A 12,219-nucleotide genomic window follows, 5' to 3' on the forward strand; every position below is an offset into this window, starting at 1 on the left:
GGAGCGCTGGGACGGGATCTTCTGCTCGAGGATGCGGATATCATGGCCGAGGAGTTTGAGGACGATGTCATGCATCAAGTCTGTGTTGGAACCCCGATCTGTCACGATAATTAGAATTAGAGTGAACAGTTGGATTGGAGAGATAGCAACTAGCTGTGCATTGGGACGTGCAATGAGTATACTAATCTTTGAAGTATCATTGCCGTAATACTGTTCTGAAGACTCGGTCAAAACAAATGTTCCACCCAAAAATGTATAATTTCTGCCAAATTAGGACAATAAAAGTCCTCCCCAAATAGCGAAATCATCTTCGAGTTTTCATTTTTGTCTATCCCAACAATGTACGAGTCACTCCCTTGCCATATCCCGAACCTAGGTAACTCTCCATTTATTTCATTCCATTGGCCTTGCCGTTTTGGTTCTCCGACGCCCTTCAAATTTTTAGTCACGCTCTCTACAAGCTCCGGGGGACCAATGAAGGCTTGCTTGACTTCCAAGAACGTTTCTTTCCAACCCTTGTTTCTTATTTGACTCAATTTGACTGGTATAGAATTGAAGAGGCCCTGCAGTGGTCTCATACAACAGGACATCCAAGCGCCTACTTTAGCACCCATAGATGCTGGCGATCCATATGTGCTAACGACTCTTGGCGAAGTCCGGATTGGCGACATGGGGAGCTCTTGTTGAAATTCCCCGTTATCGAGAAGTGAGCTCTGCGAGAATAGCGCCATATGATCTGCAATTGTCTCCAAGTCGCGTGGCATATACCGTGATTGATCTGGAATAGTCCAGAGCAGGAACAGAATCAAGAGGCACATGTATACGAGCATAGGATAGAAATATCTTGTCCACACCGCAATCCAACTATTCTGAACATAAAACATGTTTGCAGCCCAGGCAGGAGTAAGGGTTGCAAAGAGAGCGAATAATGAGATGAAAGCAAGTTTGAAATGTCCGTTCTTCAACGCTCGGATAGTGACGATTAGGGGTAGGTCGTTGTTGTAGTTGATCCGGAAGCAGTTGATAATCAGTTTTGGCTTGGCTTCTTTCCTCTTGAGGTCAACGTAGGGTTGAACTAGGCGGTAGAAGGTGTCGATGCTCTGGACTAGCAAGAGAAATAGATCGGCAGCGAATGATGGAAAGAAACTCCACAAGAACTGAGCAGGAGAAACGTCAACAAAAGGCGTTACTGTCGTTGACACGTAGGGAGGGAAGCCAAAATGGATGATGTCGTCGCGTGTTACAAGTGTGGTCATGATAGCGAGTGCTGCGGTTAAAAGAGAAGTCCAAGTACAAACCCAAAAACTTGCCAAGAACCACGGAATATATCGAAACTCGGGATATTTCGTTGGACTTCTCGGCTTGAACGAACTGTGACTAGGAATGTTCTCCGAGATCTTTCTTCGCCGTATTCCGTAGACTGCACTCTTTGGGCCCTTAGGCCAGTATCCTATTCGATACTCGTTTTGCGCCAGATGTTGCCTAACTATCCATCGACGATCCTCATCTTCCAAACCTTGGAAGTCTTCCTGAATGTCTCCTTTGTTGAAAATGGACAGATAGAGAGACAGGTATCCGGGATCGGCCAGAAGTCCAGTTTCTTTCAATTGAAGCCATACCAAAATAGCCAGAGTGGTAACAATAAAGGCACTGTGGCATATGATGACGATAATGATCACACCACGATTCGGAGCATACCCAAGGAAATTGCCATTCGTGTCGTATTGCTGACTCAACACATTGCTTCCGAACTGGACAACAGCGAATGTGAAGATAAAAGCGACAATATCCACAAACTGGAAGAAGTAATCCCCATTCCGGATTGCACGAAATCTAACAACCGGCCATTCATAGGGCCAATAATCGGAGTCAATAGTATTGTGCACGTTTCGTCCAGCTGGGTATCGCATATTTCGATAGGGCATGATTTTACCAACGTTCAGAACTTGCTGGGTGATGAGGAACTTGGCGGCTGTTGCAATGTAACCCGAGAAAAGTCCATCGAGAATGAAATCGGGACCCTGCCAAAGAGGCTCGGCGTAAGCAATTGCAAGCCAGATGATCCAGCCAATATTCATCAGAGCTGCACAGAGAAGAACCCATGCTCGAAGGAAGAAAGGCTTGTGGTTCAGGGATGGGAGTCCACGCTCCATGTAGTCGTTGATTGGGTCTATACTTTCCAGACCAACTTGAGCATTGCCTGCCGCCATACTTTCATCCCGCTCCCTTAATTCTATCCCATCTTGGGGCTCGTGCGACATCGCGAAAGAGTGGTTTTTTAGCTTTCTGGTTCTTTCGTTAATATTCATGCTCAACATGAATCTAGGATATACTTGCATGCTTTGCACCAGGAGAATGAAAATGCTTCTTCTGGGCACTTGACAGGAGTTGGTATGTGCATAGGAAGAAGTAGGAGGAGACCCTAGCTTAATAAGAAACATTGCTGCGTGGCTTCGGGCTATTGGGAAGCCTCATTTCAGCCGCACTTCTGAATATGGCCGGTCTCATTTGCTTCGATTCAGATCAAAATATTGAGTTCAGTGCTTTTGGGACCATGATCGCTGTGTTGCCGATATTGTTTCTTCTTTGGTTACTTTGGTGCTAATAGTCGGAGTTGACCTCGCGCCTTAGTCCAATTATTACAGGAGCTCCCCAAATACATGGACCTGCCGAGGGTGCGACTTGTTGGTTGCTTTCCGCTGGTTCGATGAACTCTGCATCAACCAGGAGGATGGCCGAGAAACGAGCCATCAGGTGCGCTGTTAGGGAAGATATACTCGGATTGCAGGATGGTGTCTGTGTACCTTGGATCCCCGCCAGCAATGCATGGGCAGAAGGAGGCCGCGGAAGGGACACTATGCAGAAGTTCGACCTGGAAGAGCTAAGCATTGATAGGCACATCCGGCTCTACCTCGACGACATAAGGAATCCTCGCGATACGTCCGGGATCGATTATTTTCATCGCGTTCTTTGCTTCTTAGCTCTTGCGTCGGAAATCGTGGACTACATGCGCTTGGCACCTTTCTGCTGGAGCGAAGACGAAGGTAGATCATAATTGGTCACCGGAAGGGAGAGCAGGAACGTGACTGAGCAGCCTAAGTAGAGAGTGAGGCGAGGGTGAGTAGTGCCTGAGCAGAGCGGTGATGAGAACTAACCACGTTGGAAACGAAATGGAAGAAGTGTCGTCTGAGATGACCTAAGTAACACGATTTTCTCAGAACCTGCCAAGTTAGAATGTATAGATTTTGTTGTGGAAAATGAGGCCTTGAAAGAGGTAGAAAGAGTAATTGGTAATTTGAATATATGTAGGGATATGCCAAGGTTCGTCAGCAATTTTAGGCGCTGCTCACTGATTTACTGTAATAGTTTCCGAGATTCCTATATCCCACTGTTTAGCTAACTAGGTCGAATAATCTTTGACGTATATCAGCCCCACATATGAATATATAATTATTAACTAACTTGAAATGGCACCTGTTTATAGTTAGCTTTAATTATTTAGACATAGAAGTTCCGTTTGGTAATTCAATATTATAATATTAGGAGCACAATAAACTGAGGCTGTTAAGGCATAAGGTCAACCCATCATCGCTCATCGGCTTTGCCCAGGTGCCTGAAGGGTAAATCATTGCCCCCCCCCCCAAGTGTCAACATGGCAATACAGGGATCATTATTGCTAATGGAGCCGTTAAGACACCTATTAATAAATTGCGTGATATCGGACCAAGGGCGAAGTTAACAGCTTGGTAACAAGGTCGTTGGTAGTATCTCTAGAGCTGACTTCATCAACCTTGCAGTTATTGAAATTCTTTGGATCTTATGATTACATTTTCGTCCGACAATTAGAAATTAAAATACCGGTTAAATTTTATATTACACATTTGATGAATAAAATGCCGAGACTCCTTACCGGACTAAGATGGAGAGAGTGGTCCCAGAAAATTGGGGTTGGGTCGAGGAGGCCGCGTATTCAATTAAGACATTCGAAGATGGCAATGTTCCCCCCTCAATGCTGTGTATTATGAGCCAAGAATTGAAGGGATGAATCTGACGCGTAACCCTAGACCTGAGTTACATCATTTATATCACAGTAGAAATATTTAGCTGAGGAGCTTAGCGCTTTCGGGAACAAATCGGTCATTATACGGAATTTAAGCTTACGTTGCCCACACCTACTTATGTCAAGTATATGGTAATGTTGCGTCTCGTGCCTGGATATGTCTGTCGCTAACGTAGACGTCATCGGCTGAAGTAATATCAAATCAATCATCGCGGAGGTTGGCACACCTTGGCTCGTAGTGGTCAATCATATGTGCTTTACAAGATCTATGGTCGAGCCAATAGGCTGTTTTGTTCGCACAGATTTATATGGGGATCTAACTTTGTCGGACATGGAAGCCCTATATAATAAGTACGAGGTGCTTCCTCGAGCTCATTATCTGCTGTGCCATCAAACTCATGATCTTTCCAAGTCATTGCTACCACTCATACAAAAGAATTGCGCGCAATGAAGACACTTCAGGTTACCTCCGTCCTAGCCTTCGCGGCTCAGACCGCTGCCCACGGCTACATCTATAGTGTCAATGCAGACAATACTGTGTAAGAAGCATGCATGGAACTCTTTAGAATCTTAACCCTCCTTCCTGCCCTCTTTCACATCCTAACTTCCATTTCTAGCTACCCAGGGTGGGATGTCGAGATCGATTCCACCTACACGCCTGCTCTGGCTCGCATTGCTTTCGGCGGTGGTAGTGTCAACCCCATCACTAACACCACCACCAATGACCTTGCCTGCAACATCAACCACATGCCAGCTCCCGGTGCCATCGCCGAAGTCCGTGCCGGTTCTAATATTTCGTTTCACTGGTCAAGGTGGCTCTACAGTCATAAAGGCCCAATTACAGCGTGGATGGCCCCGTACGAAGGAAGCGTTGATGCTATCGACGTTAATAAACTTGCCTTCTTCAAAATCAAAGAAGAGACTGTCGGCGCGGACGGCATTTGGGCCAATGTTCGGATGATGAATTTTACCAATGATACTTATACAGCCACTATTCCTGCCGATATAAAACCTGGAACCTATATCATTCGAAATGAGGTTTGTTAAATACGCCAGACCTGGTCTAATTGTTTGTCTAACCTTTTATTCATTAGATTGTCGCGCTTCACTTCGCTTTATCTGTTCCGGCCAACCTCGCAGGGTTCAACTCAGTTGGCCCTCAGTTCTACCCAACCTGCTTCAATCTCCGCGTAACAGGTTCCGGCACCGCCACGCCCCTAGGCGTAAATTTTCCGGGTGCATATAGTGCGACAGACCCTGGACTCAAATTTGACGTCTATTCCAACGACACCAACTACCCCTCGCTTGGCCCTGCTGTCTATAAAAGCAAGACCAGCGTGGCCTTGGAACCAAAGAGTCTCACTGTTGTCAGTCCTACCGGCAATGACGCAGCCGATGCGGATTACTACGCGAAGCAGGTCACGGAACTTGAGGGCAGGGCTAGCACTTCGGCGTACTTCGACTCCATTGGAGGTTGAGGAGCTCAGAAGCTTAGCTGCTTAGCCTTCTCCAATCTTGCACAAGACGGATTTGGCTCCTAACAGATAGTGAGACTGGTTTTAGGCATGTCTAATCTGAAGCTTTGTTACTCGTCCTCCTAGTATCTTAGCTTTTGATTATATATTTCAATTTCTGACTTGAGGATTGACTTCGCAAGCTTGTGAACTCCTTGTCCGCTATATTGCGTCCCTGGTTTGTGAAAAGATCTGCCAAAGAGATATACTACCTTAACTCTTCGTATGTTATATTCTACAAGAAATGTTGTTTCAATCAAGCTTTGAATTGATTTCATCTGAGAGATACGCGTTGAAAGTCATATTTCAGTAAAACGTCTTCATAGACCTGTCACCTGTAATTTTAAACATGGGATCAAACATTTGGTCGTCAGCTGCATGAAGAGGGAAAGACGAATCCGTGGTTCTGAGCCCATACGAGACTCAAGGGCTTCTTACTGTCTCTACTTCGCACAGCGCAATATTGCATGTGTATTCCCCGCGCCTTAGCTTGCCTGTGCGGACGTTGGAAGACCTCTCATTCTGTGCTGTTCCGGCCGTCCCCGAATACTGATCAACCCCGTTATCGTCAAACAGCTTAATTTATTCGCTAGTCAGTTGTACGAAAAGGGGTGCAAGAAGTCACCGACACCCCCATGATTTCTGCCATTACCAATACATCTAATTTAGGTATAAATTATATGCAGCCGTAATAATATACCAATGAGTTTGTGCTCCGTTTCAAGCCTCTCTGGGCAAGTGTATATAAACTTATTAAAGTCCTCCATAGTAATTTCGTTCTCCCAAATATTCAGTACCGCTTCTTGAAGGTCTTTAAGCTCCCTCTGCCAGAGCCATCGTTTTAAGATCCTCTACATAATTTTAATAGGATTTAGCTTAAGAGAAAATAGAGCCTGGTTAATCGAGTATTAAAGCACTCTACTCGTGTTTTATTACAAAGCCATCCGTTCTTCCGAATGTCCTTCTTCCCGGATACTTTACTCCTGCGTAAATATACAAGAAAATATTATATTTAAACTACAGCTACGTTATAACTCTTAAGAGTTCTTCCTTTTGTCCTTTTAACAAATACTAAAGATAAGTGAGCGACGGGTTTTTAAAATAGCTTTGCTACCTTTAGAGATTCTAAAGAGCTTAATATTAAAATAAACAAAGTTAATATACCTAGGTAGCTTATTAGCACGCAGTAGGATTAGTGAAAAATATACAGCTTTTGAGCAACAAGCTCTCTTGCTGCCTTTTACACCTACTTAAGTAGTAATTGGTCTTTTAGGGTTTAGTCAACTTTAAAGTTCGACTAGTCTGTATACGTAAGCATTCGGCTTATTTACCTCTGCGATCTTACTTTTGTGCAATATACTATTACTGTTTACTCCTGTTGAATGAGTTTTGCAAGATGGAATTTATTAGAGTTCTAAAGAAGAGAATGGGAAATAAGATACAGCAGACATGCACAGTTGGATTGGTAGGTTGGTGGATCTATCTCAGTATCATAATTGTTTTAGGTATTTAAAATATTCGTTGTAGTCCTCGTCGCCTTCCTTTTCCTGAACGTGGGGCCAGTTTGGTTAATTTGCTGGGCAAGAAGTACCCAATTTTGGTCAGAAATAATTGCCGATATTTCTAGCTTTCCATGCTTCTACTGTAGTAGGGATCAAGGGACCACCAATTATTTACTTTGTTTTTGCATTTTTACCTGTACTAGAATTAGCACGTGGATAAGTGGAGCCACCTGGGTATATAAGCCCCTGGCACTCACTCTCTCTTTTACACACAATCAGCCAGGAATCAATCAGTCAATACACACGATTCACCAGAATGCAGCTGGACCAGGGAGAAGCTGGCCAGCTAAGATAATTACGAATATAAACTCAATTTGCTATACTTACATTAATGACTGGATCTTGTGACTATTAGTCGTCCTGAAAATGCCACTGCCTGAGTGCGCTCTGAATACTCACTTCCTCAAAAGAACATTAAACCGTGGTTTAGACTTCTTTAGCCAGATGACCAAACTACGATAATCCGACACCGCGCCCACCAGCCAATTGATCCCCATACCTTGACTGCAATCTTTTGGTTGTTTTATCCACGATTCCTCCTGATAATCCTAAGGGTCCTCTCTGCACCTCAACACTACAGCCATCATAACCTAATTGCCATAATTAAGCTATATAGTTCTGTAGACCGGTTAAAGGAGTAATCTACTAAAATTACGTGGATGAGGCGGGGTACCTTCCCTGCGATGTAGCGGTGCCCCACACTATATATGTAGGTGGTAGATCTCCTGAGCCTGCTAAGGATATCTCGTTTAAACGTGTCGTACACAGCTGTATATGCAACTCGGAAACATAGCTCTCAATGGAATCGGTTGGCCGAAACCCCTGATTTCCCTGATTGCCATTTAAAAGGTCTTATCACTTCTCACGGCAGTTTTATTCTTCTGTGAAAGTGGAGGCTAAAGGTATATAATGGCTCCAACTCAGGACATTTATGATGGGGTTGGAGAGAAAACTCGACTCTCGATATAATCGCCTCTTATAAATTCTCATTAGGACAAACGTTCAAACGGAAGAGGTATCAATATGCTCGCCTCGATTCTCATGGCCTGCGCGTCGCTCGCAGCGACCGCCTCGGCCGAGTGTAGTCGAGCAATGCTGAAGGATGCCACCGATCAGTACGTGGCTGCGCAAAGCAATGGTCACAGAAGCGAGATTACTGCACTAGCCAGCAACCTCACCTATACCGAAAACGAGAAGCCAGTAGATATCACAAAAGGTGTCCTGGTCCAGCCTCTGAAGCTTGACCATAACCGCAGCATTCATGATACCACAGAATGCGCCACATTTACTGAACTGATTGTCGCCACCTCTGATCATCAGTACGTTATTGGCACGCGGATGCTTTTCACCGACAGCAAGATTACCACCATTGAGTCAATCGTAACTGACAAAGGCGACTGGGCGTTCAATGCGACTGGGTACCTCTACTGGGACTCTATGGAGAATTGGGATCCTATTCCGGAAGCAAAACGCGACACCCGAGCAGTCATTAAAGCCGCAGGTGACGCTTACTTCGATAGATTCGACAATGCAAGCGTCGTTGTTCCTTTCGGTACCCCCTGTGCCAGACTGGAGGGTGGGGCCTACACAGGAAGGGCAAATTCGACCGAGAACACATGTAATCTGGGTTTACCTTCGACCATCAAAGTTACAAACCCGCGTTATGTTGTTGATGAGGAGATGGGAGTGGTTGATATATTCTTGGGATTTCCTGGGCTCGACCGTTCCCAGGGACAAGACCCAATGCCTGATAGCCATGTGTTTAGGGTGGAAGGAGGGAAGATCCGGTATATTCATACAGTCTCATCTTGTGTGAATGCGGGTTGTGGATTAAATGGAACGGGTCCACCTTCAAGTCTATGAGAGCCTTTTTGATTGGTGGTGCAATAGGAAACGACTCTGATAGGAGCATCTAAGGGGTTTGCGTACTGGAGATTTACTTGATAGGGAATGGTTTCAATACGAGACCGCCAATAAATTGTGATCGGTTAATGTGATGGAACGATTTAAGTTCATATTACCTTTAAAGTTAACTTGACGTTATAATTTCTCTGTGCCAATGATATGATATGGACCCAAGTATCGCTTCTTGTTTGAGCTACTCCTTGATAATTAATGTATGATTCCACCATTCTGTTAAGGACGATTGGTTTAAGTAAACCGGACAATTGGCTCTTGGACAACTTCTCTTGTCCGATCTAAGCACGATAATCGATGATGGGCAGAGGAAAATGATTCCGTGTAGAAAGGGTTACTACCTCGCAACGGCGCATACTAGGTATTCAACTTATGCTTATTCTTGATTAACCTGTCCCGTTCTCTCCGCTCAAGCATTCCATGAAACCATTGTGTGGGTGGCTTGTGGTGGCTTGACCTGGAATCACTCTGGGATGTCGGTTTGATAATGGCTATCAATCCGAAGCTGATATTTGACTTCACAATATCCTACCATGACAACACTATATGGAAAGAATTATAAACAAACCTGATAGCCTCAAAGCTGTTCTAATTGCCATAATTAGCATCGCCGTCATTAGATTAGATAAAATGATTTGCTTGCCACAGAAGATGGCCGTTGCTATAATAATTCGCTGAGGGGCTTTTAGTATAAATAAGATGGGTTAGAAAGGCAGCAGGAGAGCCCCAGCAACGAAAAGGAAACCACAACAGTATGGAGGGCAAACCTATCTACCTAGGTACAAATTTACTGCCAGGATTCTCCGCCTTGATGAATCACAACAACCCCCTGGCCCTATAGCTTAGACATCAGCTTCCTCTCTGCCATATCGCATCGCCTCTGTATTCCTTCGCAGTCACTTTCCAATAATTTCGCAACTTCAACTCCAACAGCTTCTTAACTCCATAGCTAAGGTGCTACCTTCAAAAAGCAACTCGCCAACCTCAACTCCAGTCAAGATAAACAGCGCGCAAGTCGGCCATAGACGCGCGATAGGATTCGCCCATCAACGCCATCATGGGACCTTCATCACACGTCCTAAGCAATCTTGATCTCGGTGATCTAAGTAGCATTAGGCGCGTTATGGCAGCTTTATCCTACAACCTTACACATATTGTCCTAAATCCAGGAAGACCGGAAGTGAAATGCCTTCGAGGTCATGAGGCCGAAACAGTTGCAACCATCTTGTTCACTATTCAATTCTATCCCGATCACACTCTCCTTTTGCATGCAACTCTTCTCTTCATCGACGTGATCGAAGGAAGTGACGAAGATGTCCGGCGGGCAGTTGAGCAATACGTGGGAGTTACCTCCGAGAGGGCCGTGACTATGCCATGGATGGATGAAGATAATTACTTTATTGCAGAATGGCAATTTTTCAAGGCGAGGGGCTGTGAGCGGATGTCGAGAGAACAGCTAGTGAAAGCAGCACCAGCGGCATTCTACCGCAACCAAGTGATCTCCACACTACGTGCACAGCAGCTCGAAGTTATAGCAGCCCAAACAAACCGGCGAGTGATTGATATCCCCGCCAAAGAAGCTATAGCACCTCTCCCTCAAGGCCCTTTCCCCGACGGAATCCAAACATTCAATTCTGGAGCATGCGATAACTGCGTACGGAAGAATCGCTTTTGCAATAGGATCGAGCCTTTCTGCTGGGAGTGCCGCAGTACATGGACTACCTGTGGCTACTCATCCGCTAGCGCTGGGCCACGAGTTCTTCCACCTCGTGTGGAGCCAAACTCTGGAAACGAAGTCAAGAATATACTAAGCAGTTCTGATGGTGATGACCATGATAACAAGGTTAAAATCGATGATGCCGACGAAGACGAGACTGAAGTTGAAACGGCTGACGATGATTCATCTTATGAAGCCTCTGGAGAGTATTCGCCTGGAGATGACGATGTTGGTATATACGAGGACGATTCTGAAGAACCACCTACCATTGCTGGGAGGCTGAAGCGTAGCCGGGTTGAAAAGCGATTGAGCCTTCGATCAGCAACAGTTACTAGCAACTTTCAGATGCCCACAACTGAACATTCGTCGGGTTCGGAGCTTAGCGATGCACCCTCAGATGAAGAGAATCCTTTTTCAGATCTGGAGTCTGAGGCCGAGCAAGATGACCAGGAAATGATAGGAACAGAGGGGAGCAGTACTGGGGTGCAGGTACTAAATTCAAACCCTATCCCCTTATTTCAAAACTTGCTGATAGTCCAAAGCAGCAACTGCGATCTCAGCAAAGAATGAGACCTGAGATGGAAGGGAATTCCCGAGATGGGGAGATGCGGGATTCCGCAGCCAGTGGAGTTAAAGTAACTATACTAGCCCATTACCCAGCCATCCCCTTAATTCTCCTTTGAAGATAACTGACTCTAAGAACACAGGATGGGAACTTACCAGCAATCACTGCTCTCTATACTTCTTTCACCGACCGCGCCATTGATGACGGAACGCTTGACCGCACCCCGCCTCTCATAAACGAACCATCTCCCGCAAAACGAATCATCACCTTCCAAACTGAAACCTCTCACCGCGATACCTCAGTTACCACAACTATAGCAACCTATCACTATCTCGGCTTCACTGATTGGAACAATTTGAGCAGCGTCAAAAAGCTCCGTGCATGGCGCAGTGAGATCATTACACGCTTTTTCGGCCGACGCCGTCGAGATTACGAGAGATGGACAGAAATCGAGCGAGATGCGTTGTTCACGGTACTGCGAATCCATGTGAACGAACATGGCGAGAACGGGCCACGTATCGATTGGGCCGATATTGCTAAGCAACTAAATGTCATTTGCGAAGGAAAGAGACAGAAGGCGAAGGAGATAACTGCAGAGGTAGTCTATCAGTTTACAGATAATAGGGGGGTGGTAAGACAGGCGAGGATTTTGAGCGTGCCACTTGGAAAGCCGAGGATGGCACCGGCTAGGGATGGAGAAGGGGTTCGACTTGCGATGATGCAGTTCACTCATCCTCTGGCGGCCGAAATTGTGAGAGAATTGAATATGGGGGATGAGGAAGATTGATCACAAATGAGAATTATGAAGGGGCACTAGCAGCGTTGAAAGCTTCGTTTAAGTGATTGCAGTGGATTGGGGAACGGTATTTTAGCGGAGGCAATGG

The 12,219-nt window shown here is 45.4% G+C and overlaps 4 protein-coding genes across 4 annotated transcripts; 3 read left to right on the forward strand and 1 right to left on the reverse strand.

The window, feature by feature from the left end:
- Positions 1-441: 441 nt before the first annotated feature.
- BP5553_08234 (uncharacterized protein) lies at positions 442-2,261 on the reverse strand (the record flags this gene model as incomplete). The annotated part of the gene is made up of 2 exons (XM_032016857.1): positions 442-531; positions 603-2,261. 2 exons carry the CDS (start codon positions 2,259-2,261, stop codon positions 442-444), a joined length of 1,749 nt encoding a protein of 582 aa, XP_031867148.1.
- A 2,246-nt stretch (positions 2,262-4,507) lies between these two features.
- BP5553_08235 (uncharacterized protein) lies at positions 4,508-5,538 on the forward strand (the record flags this gene model as incomplete). The annotated part of the gene is made up of 3 exons (XM_032016858.1): positions 4,508-4,599; positions 4,678-5,098; positions 5,155-5,538. The coding sequence occupies 3 exons, from the start codon at positions 4,508-4,510 to the stop codon at positions 5,536-5,538; spliced, it is 897 nt and encodes a 298-aa protein (XP_031867149.1).
- Positions 5,539-8,159: 2,621 nt separating this feature from the next.
- BP5553_08236 (Uncharacterized protein) lies at positions 8,160-8,999 on the forward strand (the record flags this gene model as incomplete). Its single annotated transcript, XM_032016859.1, has 1 exon — positions 8,160-8,999. The coding sequence occupies one exon, from the start codon at positions 8,160-8,162 to the stop codon at positions 8,997-8,999; it is 840 nt and encodes a 279-aa protein (XP_031867150.1).
- A 1,111-nt stretch (positions 9,000-10,110) lies between these two features.
- On the forward strand, positions 10,111-12,122 carry BP5553_08237 (uncharacterized protein; the record flags this gene model as incomplete). The annotated part of the gene is made up of 3 exons (XM_032016860.1): positions 10,111-11,259; positions 11,316-11,405; positions 11,478-12,122. The coding sequence occupies 3 exons, from the start codon at positions 10,111-10,113 to the stop codon at positions 12,120-12,122; spliced, it is 1,884 nt and encodes a 627-aa protein (XP_031867151.1).
- Between the last annotated feature and the right edge of the window lie 97 nt (positions 12,123-12,219).

Source organism: Venustampulla echinocandica, assembly GCF_003357145.1.
Source record: "Venustampulla echinocandica strain BP 5553 chromosome Unknown scaffold_7, whole genome shotgun sequence".
Lineage (NCBI taxonomy): Eukaryota > Fungi > Ascomycota > Leotiomycetes > Helotiales > Pleuroascaceae > Venustampulla > Venustampulla echinocandica.